Source organism: Macrotis lagotis, chromosome 6, assembly GCF_037893015.1.
Source record: "Macrotis lagotis isolate mMagLag1 chromosome 6, bilby.v1.9.chrom.fasta, whole genome shotgun sequence".
In the NCBI taxonomy this organism is placed as follows: Eukaryota; Metazoa; Chordata; class Mammalia; order Peramelemorphia; family Peramelidae; genus Macrotis; species Macrotis lagotis.
Window position 1 is genome coordinate 14,034,467 of NC_133663.1, and position 17,917 is coordinate 14,052,383.

The 17,917-nt window shown below is 46.1% G+C and overlaps 1 protein-coding gene and 2 long non-coding RNA genes across 8 annotated transcripts in view; 1 reads left to right on the plus strand and 2 right to left on the minus strand.

Moving 5' to 3' along the window:
- Positions 1 to 226: 226 nt before the first annotated feature.
- On the minus strand, positions 227 to 7,512 carry LOC141491579 (uncharacterized). 4 transcript variants are annotated; one of them, XR_012469650.1, is made up of 6 exons: positions 6,646 to 7,512; positions 6,010 to 6,075; positions 4,452 to 4,613; positions 4,019 to 4,075; positions 1,498 to 1,583; positions 227 to 882 (listed from the first exon to the last, which is right to left on the minus strand). It is a non-coding gene; the product is annotated as an uncharacterized LOC141491579 (long non-coding RNA). The 4 variants fall into 4 exon arrangements; XR_012469649.1 differs by having other exon boundaries at positions 1,498 to 1,597; XR_012469651.1 differs by having other exon boundaries at positions 1,498 to 1,597; positions 5,909 to 6,075.
- Positions 7,513 to 8,788: 1,276 nt separating this feature from the next.
- ARHGEF26 (Rho guanine nucleotide exchange factor 26) overlaps positions 8,789 to 17,917 on the plus strand; it is a 132,256-nt gene continuing 123,127 nt past the window's right edge. For all 3 annotated transcript variants that reach the window (XR_012469297.1, XM_074190784.1, XM_074190783.1), the window contains exons 1-2: positions 8,789 to 9,851; positions 12,716 to 12,755. Coding sequence is in view for 2 of the 3 variants with exons in the window: in XM_074190784.1 (XP_074046885.1) it covers positions 8,838 to 9,851; positions 12,716 to 12,755 (1,054 nt within the window). In the remaining variant the exon portion in view is untranslated. The remainder of the gene's footprint in view (positions 9,852 to 12,715; positions 12,756 to 17,917) is intronic.
- Positions 9,394 to 16,148, minus strand: LOC141490649 (uncharacterized). Its single transcript, XR_012469298.1, has 3 exons — positions 14,787 to 16,148; positions 10,964 to 11,053; positions 9,394 to 9,809 (listed from the first exon to the last, which is right to left on the minus strand). It is a non-coding gene; the product is annotated as an uncharacterized LOC141490649 (long non-coding RNA).

The window sequence follows — 17,917 nt, forward strand, 5'->3', positions numbered from 1 at the left end:
CATTAGGAAAAAAAGATTGATTTCTTTTGCCATTTTAAAAGCTCCCTATAAATCTTCAGTTTGTGAGTTTTTATAGACATGCATGGAAGAAATATGATCTCTTAGAAGGTTGAAGACCTTACTACGCTTTTGGCCAAAAGATGTTATTAATGTTAACGTAATTGGCAATTCATATCATAATCTAGTATAAATGCTATTTTACATCATAATAAACAAAAATTTATTTTAATTGAGAAGTTTTTATACAACAAACTAAACGGTCAGCTGGAAAGACAACATGGAGCAAACAACCACCACCACCCTCCCCAACCACTCAATGAGTTTTTGCTTTAAAGTACAGTTGATTCATTATTTTAGTAAGTCATTTTGAAACAAAGACGTCAACAATTTAAACGCACTGAGCCAGATTCTCTTGTTGATGGGGGACCCATCCAAAGAATTTTGACCCCAAGTAATTAAGTTGAAATTAGTCTCCTGTGATCCATATTTCTATACAAACAATTTCAACACTGGAGGTTTTTTACTGCTCCTTTCCAAGGCAGTTTGAAAAGAGTTTTGTATTTTTCTTTCTTTCTTCCTTTCTGACAGCGTTCAAGTCACTTAAACAACTCCCAGAATCTCTTGAGTCTTTTTCCTGAGAACAATGTTCTCATCATTCATTCAGTGGCTGTGGCGATGCCTGCTCCAACATCGTACTAGCTTTCAGACCTTCGCTTTTTTTTTTAGCCTGTTATTGAATCTTGTACATGCTGAAATGGTTGCTAGGTGTCCGTTCTCAACCCGAGAAAGCATTTTCTGAAGTGTTTCTCCTGTATCGGGTAATCTCGCTTGGGAGTTAGCTCAAATTCATGGGAGCAAATCTGTATTCTTAATTTAATTGCCCTTTGGGAGGGAAAAATTTGTGGCAAATTTCAGTCAAATTCAAGATTGGCTAGATGGACACACAAACACACACACACAAAACCAAGGGATCCCTGACTATTCTGATGAAGAAAATCTGTATGTTTCATATCTCATATGGGGGAAGCAAAGAGGAAAGTAGTAGACAAGAGACATGGAGAAAGCATCAACTGCAAATCTCTCCTCTAATACTTCCTGGCAATATGACCTTGGTCAATTCACTTAACGTCTCTTCCCATCACAATCTGTTTTGTTATCTATAAAAGCATATACAAACTGGACTGAGACTTAAAAGAAATAACAAATTGTTATTTTTTTCAGAGTTTAAAAGGAAAACAAAGAGCCTTCCAAACAACTTTATATATTGTTATTAATGGATTAAATCCATTTGATTTGTACAGAAGAAAACTTGAAGGTGCAAATGAGGATTATATTCTATGGCACTAATTTCTGATTTGTCTAGAAACCTGAGACTATCTAAGAGAATTTCTTTTTGATTACTAGTAAAAACCATTAACTAGTCACTAATGCCAGATCATCAGTAAATTATTTGTTCATTTCTCTGAAACAGGAGATAGAAGTCCATAGATTTTTTACCTTTTGTTCAATGCAGATCCAATTAGGTTTTTCTGCACAGTAGTTAAGGAAGAAGATAAAAGCTGTTGAGGTTCATGAGGATGTGCCTAGAATTTTGGACCTGGAGTCAGGAAGATCTGGGTTTAAATTACATCCTGATATTTGCTAGCTCAATAACCACTGTCAAGTCATTTAACCTTCCTCAGACTCAGTTTCCCCATCTGCTAAATAATAGATAGACCTAAAACTTCATAAGATTTTGTAAGTTTCCAATGTTCAGTGCTTCTAAAACTATTTTCCCCCCTTTGAGGAAGGCAAGCATAACCTATATTATCAGTGCAGATGAGTAGGCTCCCTGCAAATAGTCTTAGATTTGATGGGATACAATTAGAAATTCAGTGATGTGTCCAAGGTCAAACAGTCTGTATGAGTGAGAGATCTAACTTGAACCATTTTATATAGAAGACTAGCTCTTTAGCCATAACTCCATGTTGTCCAATTTATTTTTTATTTTGGGGGTTTTATTTATTTATTTATTTATTTGCAAGGCAATGGGGTTAAGTGGCTTGCCCAAGGCCACACAGCTATGTAATTATCAAGTGTCTGAGGTCAGATTTGAACTCAGGTCCTCCTGACTCCAGGGCGGGTGCTCTATCCACTGCGCCACCTAGACGCCCCTTGCTGTCTCATTTACTGATCATTTTTTTTTTCAGAACAATCCAAAAAAAAATCATTGGAACACTTTTCCCTACACTGTACCCTTCTATGTACAATCCTTTTTCTGAGCTTCTCTAGGTTTTACATTTTAGGTTCTGCAACAATTTGCTCCACCAGTCATGAAGACAGCTGAAGCAGGAACTGTGGAGTTAAGGGTCTGATCAGACATAGAAGACACCAATGTTATTCACTGTGTCATCAGTCTTCCTGACTTTTGTCCTGTCACTGAACTGTGATGATTCTGAAAAAGGGAGTGAAACTGATGACTTTTTGCAGATCTGCCTCACTTAATCACTTCATGATGCCATTGGTTTTCTTTCAAGATGAAGGACAAAGGGGTGGCTAGGTGGCGCAGTGGATAGAGCACCCGCCCTGGAGTCAGGAGGACCTGAGTTCAAACCCGGCCTCAGACACTTGATAATTGCCTAGTTGTGTGGCCTTGGGTACGTCAATTGTCCTAAATACATAAAACTAAAATAAAAAATGAAGGACAAGGTTCTCCATAGTGCTGGGATTCTTAGATCCCAAAGTCAGGATATTTAAGAGAACCTTCCACTCATGTGACATTCACTGACTCTTAGAATTTTAGAACTTGAAAGGACCTCAGGGATTGTTTGGTCCAACTCCATTATTTGGCAGATGTAGACATGCAGGCTATATGGCACCCTGGATGGAGCACTAGAATACCCAGGCTCCACTGACATTGCTTTTTCTCTCTGTTTGCCCCAGGGTGGGTAAGTCTCAACTTCTCCCATATTTACAGCCATCATCAATGCCTTGAGTGCTTTGAGGTTTGCAAAATACTTTGCAGAGATCACCTCATTTGAGCTTCAAACCAAATCTGTGGTGGAGGTATAAAAGATAGCATTGGATTATTCCCATTTTACAGATGAGAAAACTGAGACGCTCCCTATCCCTGAAGAGAGTGGATTAGATGATGTGGAAGAGTCCTCCTAATTCTAAGTTGTTATGGCTTCAAGAATGACTTCTGGTGCAAGCATTGTGTGTCTCCAAGGGAGAAGCCTGGTGGGGTTGGGATAGAGGGCTCAACCTGAAGTAGGAAAGCCTGAATTCAGTTCCCACCATATTAGCGGTATGACTGTGGTGTAGCCAATCCTCTGCACCTCCGTGTTCTCTGCAGGAGGGGAGATGAGAATGCCAGTGGAACCCACCTCACAGGATTGCTGTGAGGTTCAAATAAGGTAATGTTTGCAAGGTGCCTCACAAATCCTAAAGTCCAATAAACATATCAACTCCTCTGAATAACAATTGGACTGCCTGGTAAAGGGCTGTAACTAGTCTAAGAAAATAGTGACCTACAGATGTGATGGCTCAGTAATTTATACAACTCTTCTTGAAGTACAAACAACAATCATGATAATGATAATGATAACGATAATAACATAAACTAATTCCCTAGAGTGGTGCTTCATTGTGATGTGACTCTTTCTTGCTATTCAGTCATCTCTTGGAAGACCAGATGGTTAGTTTGTTAAGCTTTCGAACCCCAATTTTATTCAATACAATTCCACAAACTTTTATTGCATTCCTATTGTGGAAAAAGTGGCATGCACCCAGAACATTCACAAACCAAAGGAACAAAGCAGGAACCTTCTCACTGGCATTTCAGTGTTGGTTCTACTCCAGTGACATCCATTTTATGTTATTCCTATAGCTAGAGTGCTTCAGCTTGGTAATTTTTTAAATTACACTTTACTTTTTCAATGAATACAAATTGATTTTTTTTCTCTAATCCCCTCTAAGATTAAAAGAAAAGAAACAAGTCCTTGTAACAAATCTGGAGTCAAACAAAATAAATCCCTACCTTGGTCCTGTCCAAAAACATCTATGCAGACTGCACCCTGAATACATGCTTCTCTGCCTGGAGGTAAAATAGTTTTCATCATTAGTCCTTGGGAATCACAGCTAGTTATTGCATTGATCAAAATTCCTAAAACTTTTGAAGTTGCTTGTTTTATTTTTATAATTTTGTTATTATGTAAGTCATGTTTCTACTCATTTTACCTGCATTTGTTCATACAAGTCCTTCCAAGGGTCTCTGAAAGGATTTCCTTTATTCTCTCTCTCTTTCCCAGCAAGATGCTGATTTGTTATTTTGTTCTTTTCAGCCAGGTTCAACTCTTCATGTTGCTAAGTTAGTAGGTGTTCTTGGCAAAGATACTGGGGTGAATTGCCCTTTCCTTCTCCAGATGATTTTACAGATGAGAAACTGAGGCAAACAGGATGAAGTGACTTACCCAAGGTCACACAGCTAATGTGTCTGATGCAGGTCTTCCTGAGGCCAGGCCTAGAACTTGTTTATCCACTGTATGACCCGACGCAGCTTCTTTCAGCATAACAATATTCCATCATACTTGTGTGTCCTCATTTAGTTACAGTTTTCCACTTGATGAACACCCCTGTAAGATTAGGGAGCGCTAAGCATTAAGATCTGTTTGCCTCTGATTTTCACTGGTAACAACACTGACCCTCTTTCTATCTCTGATGAATAGATACTGTATAAGCCCCAGCATGATTTTTTTCAAGATGCTTGTACTATGAACCCCACTCCCGACATGAACCTCAGTTAAGATCATCAGCCAGATGGACCCATTTAGCACATCCACTGCAACACACAAAGAATGTATTGAATTATAAAATAACAGTATATTTAATAGTATTATACTTATAGAATAAAAATAGAATTATAACAGTATATTTAATAGTTTATAAAATAATATATAAATTTTAATAAAAAACATGAACATTATTATCAACATTAATACTTAATAAGTATAATAAATATAATTTAAAAATTTAATAATAAATATTATTATTGTCATTAATACTTAATAAGTATAATAATAATAATATAAAATAAATGATAATATAAATTGTAATTAAGTATTTGTAAATTCCCAATGGAAGTAAACACACACACACACACACACACAGAGGAACTTGAAACTTATTGTCGAATGGCTCATTTGATAGAAATGAAGCCCCATCTCTAATCATCAAGTTAAGATTGCATGTATTTCAGTATTTATTTATGTATGTATGTATGTATGCATGTATTTATTTATTTATTTATTTATTTTAGGTTTTTGTGAGGCTATGGGTTTAAGTGGCTTGCCCAAGGCCACACAGCTAGGGAATTATTAAGTGTCTGAGACCGGATTTGAACCCAGGTACTCCCGACTCCAGGGCTGGTGCTCTGTCCACTGCGCCACCTAGCCGCCCCATTTATGTTTCTGAAACTGAAAAAAATCTAGTTTACACAAGTAGTATTGAGGAAGTGGATCCATTTAAATGCTGCCAATGCTTGTGAGGTGGCCAAAGAAGTCTGCTAGTCTGGGATTCAGCCAGCACCCACCATGCCAAGGGCACGAAGATCTTCCTGGCAGAGAGAATAGAGCAACAATGATTCCCACAGGAATGACTGCCTATCTCCAAAAGCTTGATATAGCAATAAATAAGCCATTCAAGGACCATTTGCCACTGGAAATCAACGACTACATTGAAAATAGAATAGAGGGGTGGCTAGGTGGCGCAGTGGACAGAGCACCAGCCCTGGAGTCGGGAGTACCTGGGTTCAAATCCGGTCTCAGACACTTAATAATTCCCTAGCTGTGTGGCCTTGGGCAAGTCAACTCCATTTGCCTTGCAAAAACCTAAAAAAAAAAATAGAATAGAGAGAAATCAGTGTGGAAACCTTGTGAAGCTGAGCCTGCAAGAGGCTGTGACTTGCCCGAAGAATTTGTGGGATAAGATCACAGACCGTTATTTTGCCAATGTCCTATACGTGCAGACTACCTGGACAAGAAGGGATCATTGAAGGAGAGTTCTATTCCTGGGCACAAGAGATTGGGTCCAGTGGTTCTAAGGAAAACGGAGTCACAAGAAATTCACGTCAGAATCCGGAGTTTGGAGAGGATGACATGACCGTATTGAAGTAAATGTAGATTTTTTGTACATGATTAATATAGATTATTATACATAAAAAACTTACATTCCCTAAAAATAAGCCCTAATGCATCTTTCGGAACAAAAATTGATGTCAGTTTTGGTATTATTTTCAGAGAAATATGTTACTACCTAGTTATGCTCTTTCTCATTCATGTCTAACTATTGATGCCTAATCTTAACTATTCTCTCCCCCCCCCCCCCATTTTCCAGGGAGTGAAACAATGCTAAGTGGTCTTTTGATCTTATATACTTCTTCCACAATAAAAGGAGAATTCTCTGGAATGAAGCATTTGTGACAATCTTTGGCCATGTTCTGCAAAGTCTAACTCTACCTTCCACACATTGCACACATCACCTGCCAGTGTTTGCAAACGGATGGGGAGGTGAAGGACAGGGCAGTGGGTTGGAAGGGAGAATGTGGGCTCATGGAAGGAATGCATGTGTTGAAGGCCAAAGAACTGGGTAACCTCTGCTACCTCCTACCTGGGTGACCCTGGGCAAGTTATTCCGCCTCTCTTGACGTGTTTCTTCATCAGTGGTGGCCCATGAAGACAGGCCCAGAGCCTGCCGCCACAAATGGAGTAGCTTATAATCTTACCAAAGGAACAGCAGGGAGATAATTGGGGTAGAGATGAATGGCAAGAATTCATAAGGACGCAAGCCAAGTCACAAGGAACTGAAATACTAAAAAGAGGAGGTGGCATCTGATCCCAGAGTTGAGAGGGGCCCAACCCCTGACCTGCCTTAGCTGGGGGTGCCACGTGTCGGGAAGATTCACTGGGGAAGGGAGAGCACAGAGTCAAGCATAGCAAGCAGCAAAAGTAAGGCAAGGTCGAAGGAGGTTCCTGAGGTCCGCGAACAGAAGGGGGCAGCTAGGTGTAAGAGTTTCTGGAAAGCAGGAGAGTCCCTGACGGGCTGAGGGGGTGGGGGGTGTGGAGATGAAGCTTGTGGCCCTTCCCTGGGAGTCTTTCCACCCTGCTCTCCGTCTCAGTTTTCCCCAGACCTAGACCCCCCAGGGCCCTGCCCTTCAGCTCGGCTTTTCCTCATGCGGCCCAATGTCCTGGCGCGCTTTGGTCGCCCGGGGAGGGGCCCCCAGGATTTACAATCCGCGCCATTCATGGGGCTGTGATTCCTCCAGTGATCGCCCAATCATGCTGCAATGCAGGTGGGAAGGCACAAGGAGCCCCCCCCCCAGAACCCAGGTTGGGCGTCGGGGAGGCCCCCCACTCCCCAGGGGCCCTGGAGAGGCTTCCTTTCTCCTGGCGGGAGCAGGGCAGCCAAGGGCAGCCCTTTAGTCCCCGGATGGTGCAAAGCTTTCTTGGGGATTTTAGTAAAACTCCGCCGTCCCAACCGCCCCTCGCCCCCCCGCCCCCCCCCCCCCCCGGCCACAAGCCTGGACACTGCCCCCCCCATGGCTCACACACTCTTCTGCTCACACGCACACGTGTAAACATAGACATGCTCTTCCGGGGGGTAACTTGTCACAACTGCACACATGTATACACACATGCATACACAGAGGCTACACACACACACGTCTACACACACACACACACCCCCGCCCCTGCAGCCCCCTCCGTGCCCGTCCTCTGGGATCTCAGGGCGGGGCCTCGGGGGCCCCTCCAGCTCTGCCCCTGCGCTTCCAAGGGCAAGTCCGAGGAGAGATGGGCCCAGGAGGGGCGGCCCGCCTCCCCCTGCCCTGCCTCCTCGCCCCCACCCCGTCCCGCCCGCTCGGGCCCTCCTTTGGGGGCTCTGGAGGCAGCCTGGGGGCGCAGCGGGCCCCGCCCCGACAGGGCCACACCCAGCCCCCCCCTGCCCCCGCCGTGGTGTGGAGTGGTCGCCCCTCCCGGGCCGGGCTGGACCGGGCCGGGGCGGGCGAAGGGGCGGCCTGGGGAGGGGCGGGGCGGGGCCGGGGCGGGGCCGGAGGCCCGGGGCGGGGCCGGGCTGGGGAGGGGCGGGGCGGGGCCTGGGGAGGGGCGGGGCCGGGGCGAGGCCGGAGGCCCGGGGCGGGGCGGCCTGGGGAGGGGCGGGGCGGGGGGGGGGGGCGGCCTGGGGAGGGGCGGGGCCGGGGGCTGGTCCCGGGGCGGGGCCGGAGGCCCGGGGAGGGGCCGGGGCCGGACGGGGGGGGGGGGGCGGCCCGGGGCAGGGCGGGGCCGGGAGGGGGCGGCCCGGGGCAGGGCGGGGCCGGGACGGCCTGGGGAGAGGCGGGGCCGGGGGCTGGTCCCGGGGCGGGGCCGGAGGCCCGGGGAGGGGCCGGGGCCGGGCGGGGGGCGGCCCGGGGGCCGGTCCCGGGGCGGGGGGCGGCCCTGGCTCCCGCCGCGTCCTCTCCGCCTCCGCCCCCGCCCGGCTGCAGTCCGGCCCGGGCCACCCACCCGGCTCCCGGGCTCCGGAGCCTCTGCGCGGAGGGTAGGTGCGATCGCTCCCGCGGAGGGCTCCCCGAGGGGCGGGGGCGGGAGGGTCGGCCCTGGGCTGGGGGCCCCCGCGCTCCGGAGACTTTCCCGCGGGACTGGGCGGTCGGCGCCCGGCCTGGGTGCCTGGAGCCTCTGGGGGGGGGGTAAGGGGGTGTGTCCGGAGGGGGGTGCGTCCAGGGGAGGGGGTGCGGGGCGCTCCCTCCCGGGCCGGAGCCGGCTGCGCCCCGGGGCCCCGCTCCTTCGGGGCGCCCCCGGGGGTCCGCCATGGACGGCGGCGGCGAGAGCGGGGTGGGCTTCCCGAGGCGCCCGGCGCCCCCGCTGTGGAGGAGGCGCTCCACGCCGCAGCCCCCGCGCCTGGCCCGCAGCAAGCCCCGGCCGCAGTCGTACCAGAGCCCCTCGGGGCTGCTCATCACCGACTTCCCGCTGGACGAGCGCGGGGCGCCCCCGGCCGCCCACCCGGGCAGCCTGTCTTCGGCCTCCCCTTCCCCGCCGCCGTCCCCGGACCGCAGGGGCCCCCCGCGGAGCCCCCCGCTGCCCTGCCCGCCCGCGGGGGTCCTGGCCAACGGCGAGCCCCCGGGGCCCCTGCAGTTCCGGGCGCTGACCCCGCGGCCCCGGGGCCATCGGACGCTGGGCAACCCCTCGCTGAGCTACCCGGGCCCCGGGGCGCCCGCGGAGCCCGACGCGGGGCGCCCCCCGACGACGCCCCCCGCCTCCCTCCCGCCCGGGCCGGCGCGGGCCCCGGGGCCCCTGGACGCCAGCCCGGGCCGTGCCCTCGGCCCGTCCCCCGCCCCCAGCCGGGCGCCCTGGAAACGCTCGCCGGGGCCCCGGAGGCCGCCCCCGGAGCCCCCAGGGCCCGCGCCGCGGCCGCCGCCCTCCCCGGACAGCGCCGGGGTGGTGCTGAGCACCCACAGCGCGGCCGCCCTCAAGGTGGGCACGCAGCAGATCATCCCCAAGGCCTTGGCCTCGCCCACCAAGAGCAGCAGAGCCCCCGCGGCCCAGGGCCAGCCGCCCCCCGGGGCGCCGAGGGTGCGCAGCCTGCTGGAGCCCGTGGGCGCCCCGCCGGGCCCGCACAGTGACGGCGACGGGGAGGCCCAGAGCGACTCGGACAGCCCGGGCGCCCTGCGCAGGGGCCTGAGGTCCACCTCCTACCGCCGGGCCGTGGGCAGCGGCCTGGACCTCGACGGCGCCAACTCCAAGAAGAAAAACCGCATGTCGCAGCCCGTCCTCAAGGTGGTCCTGGAGGACAAGGAGAAAAGCTCCAGTTTGGGGAGGATCAAGGTCAGGACCGGCGGGGGGGGGGGGGCCGAGGAGTCTGGCACTCGGGGGGGACGGGACGAGCGCTGCTTTTGCAGCCCGAATCCACTCCCATGCTCGCACCCCCATCCCTCCCCCACCCCAGCTTCCTCTCGCCCTCCCCTCCCCCTTTCTCCATTGCCTCCCCCTCCCCCCCCCCCCCTTCTCCATTGCTTCCCCTTCTCCATTGCCTCCCCCACCCCATATTTCTGTCTCCATCTCCACCCCCACCCCATTTCCATGTCCACCTCTATTGCACCCCCCTTCATCCCCACCCCCATCTCCATCCTCCCCCTCACTCCAGCCTCCACCCCCACCTCTTCAACCACACAACTTTCTAATCACTTCAGCCTTGACTGGCACCACCTGAGATCACACAGCTGAGAAGTTTTTTTTCTTTGTTTTTTGGGGGTTTTTTGTGACTTGCCCAAGGTCACACAGCTAGGTAGCTGCACCCTCCTCCCTCCAATGAATTCTGATGGCTCCCTGTTATCTTTAGGGAAATATATTTGGCATTTTAAACTCTTCTCAACTTGGTCCTAGCTGCTTCTAAACTGGCTTTCCTGAAATTCCTTACACTAAGGTTCTCTTCCTATCTTTCTTTCCTTAGCTAGTCACAATGTGAGACTCTCCTCTGACCTCAGTTTCCTTCGGAGCTCAGCTTAAACCATACACGCTACCCAACACTTTTCTTGGTGACCTTCCCCCATTTACTTTGCATTTATTTTTATTCATTTCTGTGACTCTGTTTCCTTTTTCCGTCTTCTCTATTTTTCTGTCCCTAGGGTACTGAGTGGGATTTATTTGGTGCTTAATAAATGCTTACTAGGCATTGTGTTAAAGGTTAGAGATAGTGTGGCAAGCTGGTCTCCATTTACTTTGTAGTTATTTTTATTCATTTCTGTGACTCTGTTTCCTTTTTCTGTCTTCTCTATTTTTCTGTTCCTAGGATACTGAGTGGGACTTGGTTGGTGCTTAATAAATGCTTATTAGGCATCGTGTTAAAGGTTAGACATAGCGTGGCAAACTGGCCCTCTTCTCCAAGTGCTTCCCTTCTGTTTGGGACCCTTGTAACTCTAAAGTTATCCACGTGATACCTAGGAGACAGTTTCTCTTAGAGGGGAAGGTAGTCACCACTGGAGGGACGGGAAAGATCTCCTGCAGAAAAGGTGGAGTCCTGAAGAAAGCTAAGAGAAAAGGGCATAGGATTAATTGAGTTGAGATTTGGCAAGGTGTCAGTGGCTAAGGAGAAGCAGGGTGGGGGGAGGGGTGAAAGTGAGGGCAGGGACTAGCCCTGCCAGATGAAGGAATATGGAAGAATCAAGTCTGAGATGCAAGAATATCTGCTAATTGGAGATCTGGAGCTCCAGAGGACATAGACTGTGAAATACCTTGTCCTTCCCTCTGCCTCCTAGAATGCCTAGGCTCCTCCCAAGCTCAGCTGAAGTATCGCTTCCTATAAAAGATATTTCCTGATCTCCTCTCCCCATCCCACCCATCAAGTTACTGCCTCTTTCTTTGTGCCAAAACTCTGAGGGCAGGCACTCTTTCATTTTTCATTCATTCTTTGGCATCAAATAACAGCTTCATGAGGCCTCATTGGCCAGAACTATTTGCCACTGGCCATCAGAAAGTTGGGCTGGGCTTAATCACTTCAACTATAATAAATTTTCCTGACTTGGTCCCAGTGGCCAAGGAGACTTCACATTCTAACATTGAATGCTAATTCAAATGCAGAATGATCACCTGCTTTTTGTATCTTTTTAATTATTGAATTGTGTAACCATCATTCAGAAATTACTCACTTCATTGCCCCCAAGTAAAATGTAAAGACAATTCTAGTCTCTCCAAGGATCCCAAATGTTTTCACTGGACTGTTGCCATGTTTGTTGGGTTTTCGTTGACTTTTCCATGGATTTCGTTGAATTTCTGACTCCTTTCTGTGGGACCCTAGTAAGATATTTAACTCAGATCCTCAATTTTCCTCATCTATGAAACAGGAATTATAAAACCTGTAATGCCTTCCCACCCAGGGTTGTTATAAGAATTAAATGAGGTAATGGAGGTAAGGTGCTCCACAAGATTTAAAGCCCATTTTAATGTCAGCCATCTATTTAAATGTCAGTAAATGTTGCCAAGTCTGCTATCTTGGTGGAAGGAAGGAATCGAGGAAAGAGAGAGAAGGGAGGGACAAAGGAATTGGAGAGAGGAAGGGAGAGAAGGAAAGAAGGGAAAGAGGGAGGGAAGAAATGAAAGGAAGGAAACTGAGAAAAGAGAAAGGAGGGAGAGAGGGAGAGGAGGAACAAAAGAGAAAAGGAAGGAAAAGGGAAAGAAGAGAGAAAGGAAATTAGGTAAGTGAATAAATCTACTTTCTCTAGAGTTGAGACAATCTGTCCAATAGGTCAGAAATGTTATTTTATCTTGAATACAAGCTAATAGTTTTGGCAGGCACATCTTTTCTTGATTAATCAGTGAGCTGTAACTCCTCTATGATTGTCATATATTCAATGCACATGAGTCTGTTTTATTTTAAAGGGTTGTGGTCTTGCCGAAAGGAGCTTACAAAAACATTTTGTGATTTAAATTTCTTTTTTACACTTTGATAGCAGAAAAAGGTTTGGTTCAGCATTATATTGTGATGTTTCGAGGTCAGAATGTGGAAGTCGTTGCTACTTTATAGGATGGACCTTTGTCCTCACTATTTTTAGGGTCCATCCACATGCATGGCTTCCTCTTAGAGATTTGTTCAGAATTTTTTAAAGACAGTAGTCTATATATTTTGAAGAGTTGTCCTTGGTCAGTCTTGCTCATATGTGGTTTGCTTTCTTTCTACTTTTCTTATTTCCTAGAAGAAAATGCTGAAAGGACAAGGAACGTTTGATGGGGAAGGTAAGCATTCACTTTTCCAGATAGTCTAGTTTCCTTTCTGTTGTTTTGATATGAAAATAAAATGACAAGAAATGTAAGAAAAATTACAGAATATAAACATCTGGAAGACAGTGATTTCAACCAAAGAAACAAACAAAATTGATTTTTTAAAAAATGCTCAGAGCATTTTTATTACTATATTATGGATTTCAAAGTTTGTATCAAATAAAGCCACAAATAATGTGTATGAGGAAACATTATGATGCCATCAGATGGAACACTTGATTAGATCCAGAGGGTCCAGGTTTAAACATTGTAGTTCTGATACTTATTCTTTGTGTGAACTTGGACGGGTCACTTTCCCTATATGGGTCTCTGATTCCTCATTTGAAAACTGAGGAGCTTGTGACTCTATGGGTTCTTTGAATCTTAATTTAAATGGGCCTAAGATTTCATCTGTGCTTCATTTCTGTTGATAGTAGGATATTTATTCTACCAAAATTTCCTAATTGCATCTCTCATTTCAGTTTGGAAAAAAATGTTCTTTGAAAATGTGCATTGTCCGCAGACATTATTTTCCCCCATTTTAATATCAGCTCTCATTTAAAATGCTATAACTTGGAAAAATGGAATTTTGTATGAGACAATGAATACTTTTTCTATAGTTTGGGGATTTGACACTGTTTCTATGGCATCTCAAAAAAGAAAGAGAAAGAAAGAAAGAAAAATTGTTGGAGGAATGACAGCTACTGCCTAAGAGGAGAGGCTGGTGTCAGCATGGAGAACGTGTCTCTGATCTTCATTCTTTTATTTAAAATCAGATTTGTGATTTCAAAAGATGATCAGTGAGGAAATTCTGCTCATGGAGATTGGTACATACTCAGACTTCATAGCAGCATTGAATTGTTAAAAGATTTTCTAATTTAAAAAAAAGTTATCAGAAAGTGGGAAATGACTGCAGACCTCTGGTCCTATCCCTTCATTTTTACAGATAGGGAAACTGAGGCCCAGTGACTTTCTGTAATTGGCTCAGCATATCATAGAGCTAGACATGGAGGGGAATTCAGAAACTATCTAAATAACTCTCCATTTTATAAGGACCAGGGATTTGTGTGATTTGTCCAAGGCTACACAGGATCTTCTCACCTTTAGGTGCTGTTCTTTCCATTGATCACAGGCATATCCTCATCTCAACACAGCCAGCTTATAAAATCCAAATTGATAAGATGTGAAAGGGGTGGTGATTTTTTTTTCTCCCAAAAGGTGACTTTAAATGACAGCTAGATGGCACAGTGGACAGAGTACTGGCCTTGAAATCAGGAGGACAGGAGTTCCAATCCAGTCTCTGACATTTACTAATTGTGTGACCTTGGGCAAACCACTTAACCCTGACTGCCTTGCATCCAGTTGTCTTGATTCCTATCTTTCCACTGGCCCCAGATGACTCTAGAGAGAAAGTGAGGCTGGAGACTTAGCACAGCCCCCCCCTCCCAATTCAAATCCAATTCATATGTTTGTCGTGGTGTCACCTTCCTGATATTGTGCTCTTCTTCAAAAAGGAAGGACACACACTATTATTATAAGTGACAAATTTGGTATTACTTTTAGCCATGTTTTAGTTTTTGAAAACTGATTTTTTTTTTTTTGTTTTTAAGAAAGCATGTGCTGAGGGAAATGTCCTGTATCTTTGAATCATTTTTATGCTCTTAATGATAATCCAACTCTTCCATCCTCTCTGACCTAAATTGAGAGTTCTGAGAGACTCTGCCAGTGGTGCCTATGTACAAGGTGCTATTACGAAGCTGGAAGGACACAGACTGGGCTGGCTTTTGAAGAAGCTCATCTCAGTGATGGATTTTTCCACTTTTGTAGACCAACTAAATATATAGCTAATAAACTAAATAAACTGTGTCAGTGGATAATGTTGGATCAAGGAAGGGCTGAAATCAAACCAGACCTCAGATACTTACTAGCCTGTGACCCTGTGCTGGGTTCCTTAACCTCTCTCCACCTCAGTTTCCCAACTCTAAAGAGAGATAATAATACCAGTACCTGCCTCCCAAGGTTGCTTTGGAGATAAAATTGGCTCATCTTTGTAAAAGCACCATCATCGTCGTCATCATTATCATGATTATCTAAGTCAAAGAAGAGTTAGGGTCTGTGGTAGGAGACCGAGCGCAGGATTACAGAACCACCAGTCCTTGAAGTATTGACTTATTTAACATCCAGAGGGCTGAGTGACTGGCTCCAGGATGTGTAGCCCGGGAGGACTGGAGCCTAGATTCCAAGGCAGCTCTTCTCACTCCTCGGCTGGTGTTCTTTCCATTGCTTCATAAGGTTTTATGGAGGTGATCTGTGTATTTCAATGGATTTTACAGAACCTTAGGTCTGGAAAGAAGCTCGGAAGTCATCTCATCACAGCCTTCCTGCTTTATGGGTTGAGGGTAGAGGCCCCAAGAGCCTTAGCATTATGGCTGAGATCCTGGCAGATCCAGGACAAGAGTCTAGTCTCCTGTTTCTAGAAAACTTCCCACTACCCTCCAGTTGCAGCCCTCAGCAAACCTCTGAGAATATCTTCCTCAAGGGTTGAAAAGCCTTTAGTTTTTTTAGAGGATTGGAATCAGCCTTTGGCACTCCTTGCAACCAACTCACTTTCAAAGAGCTGCTTCTGGGTGTCCATCTATTCCCATCTCCTATCATTGCTGATAATCCCTTGGCTTCTGTTTCATCCCCATCCTTCCAGGACATCCTGGAGGGTTTTATGTGGGAGGGCCAAGAGAAAAATGGGGATGAAGACTCTAGCTGTAAAAATCCCATAAGGTTTGTGGGGAAACCCAATTTGCCAACTTTGAAGCAGTATATAAATATGAGTTATTACTCTGGTATGGAGTCTTGGCCTTGACCCAAATCTGGTCAATGGAAACAGAAGGATTTCTTCTTTATATGAAACAGAAAAGGGATGTTTCTAATGCTCAGACTTCTCCAGTTTCCTAGTATTTTAAATTCCATGATTAATCCCAGTTCATAGTTAATGCATATATTCGTCTACTCTGGCTCCAGCATTGTTTTAGACTTGAATCCCCGCTCTTGATTAGGAGAGAAGTTTCCTTGATATCATACATCCAGAGTAAGCAGTCTCCCTCCACCTATGCAGACAGCACCTCCTTTGCCAGAGGTGGTCTTAAAGAACTGCCTATGTCCCCTGAGGTTTACTTAAGGGTCAAGTGACCTGCCCAGAGCCATAGAGACAGCAGCTATCAGCCCTGGGACTTAAACCTACATTCCTCTGACTCTGAAACCAGATTTCTATCTCCTTGATATGCTTCAAATACCAGCTGAGTACTATGCCATTTGCTACTCCATTCCCCACCCCTTTCTATCTCACTCAAAAATTTTCAGTTACTTGAGTTCCATACAAAGTTCTTGGACTAGCAGTTGAGTCCCCCCCCCACCCCCAGCTACCCCACCCATCTGACTTTCTAGTCTGTTTTCTTTACATTTTCCACCGTGAGCCCTCTGCTCCAGTCAATCTTGTTAGCTACCTCTTTCTCAGGAATCAAAGGGGCCTTAGGGGTCATCTCCTCTGGGAAGCCCTCCCTGATTTTCTTTGCTTATCCCACAATTATCATTGTCTTGTCCTTTTGAAGTTACTTTACATATAGTTTAGACTTATTGATCTGCATATATGAATTCTTCACTGGTAATTTGATGTCATTGTTTGTATCTCTAGTGTCTGCCCATAATAGGTGTTTAATAAATTTCAAATGGACTTGAATTGAGCTAAAAAGATGCAAAATATCATAGAATAAAGTGCCAATTTATGTGATGTGTAACATTAAACACTTAGAGGAATTCTGCAAAGGAAAAACCAATTATAATAATAGTCGGGAAAGAGTGTAAAGGATGTGAATCAATTCACATAAAAACAGATGTTATATAGAATTGATGGTCCCTCATGGGTGGAGAAAAGGAAATGAAACAATATGTTTTAGCAAGGACAAATCTGCTTCATCAATGAAATCTAATTCTGTAGTGGGCAAAAAAAGGTCTCTTTTTTTTTCCTTCTAAGTTAGGAAAACATTTAGATAAAAAGGGAGATTTTTGTATTCCACTTGAATTCCATGTTAATGTCTATTTTTCTCTTAATTATAAAGGATATACATTCCTTTGAGACTTAACATTGCTTAAAAGAATGAATGAAAGAAAGTTAACATGATCCTATACTTCAATAAGAGATGTATAGTAACCAGGAATCAGAAGCTGATGGTCTTCTAACTTTTGTCCCTTTTTGTCACCCAAAATATCATATTTGGCTCATGTGCCACATTCTCAGAAGATGTTGATGAACTGGATAGTGTAACCAGAGCTTCAAGTCCCCAGTTTGTGACATATAAAGAATAATTCAGGACCTGGATTATTAGTGAGGAGGAGAAGAGAAGACATCTTAACTGTCTTTAGGGGTTTAATGGGTTTTTGCCTGGAAGGGGAATTGCACCTAAACCTGCTTAGACCTAGAGCTCAGTGTTGGAATGAGAGGTGGAAATACAAAACATCAATTTTAAGCTTAATGTAAGGAAATAACTCTTTTTTTTTTTTTTTGCTAGGTAAATGGGGTTAAGTGGCTTGCCTAAGGCCACACAGCTAGGTAATTATTAAGTGTCTGAGGCCGGATTTGAACTCAGGTACCCCTGACTCCAGGGCCGGTGCTTTATCCGCTGTACCACCTAACCGCCCCCAGATACTCTAATAATGATTTTTCAAAGTGAAATGAACTTGTAAGAAAGTGGCTTCACCCTCCTTGGGAATCTCATGTTAACATTGGATGACTATCTGTTGGGTCGGTCCACCATTCTTGGTCAAAGACTAGGTGAGCTCATGAATCAGGGAGATGTCTAGAGCTCCTTTGGAAACAAATGGGGGAATTAACTGAACTGACCATTTCAATGATATGAAGAAACTCCCCCCCAACTCACTCCATTGGTACAGATGGACATCCTCCTCAATTTACAGTCCTAGAGAGCTGTCTTGAACATTGAGAGATTAAATAAATTGCCCAGGGTCACCTTTGTATCTGTATCAGAGAGAAGAATTGAACCCAATCCTCCTGGCTTCTACTCTATTCTCCTGCTTGTATTTGTAAATAGTATACAGTTTGGGGGTAATTAATCACAAGCTCATGGCTT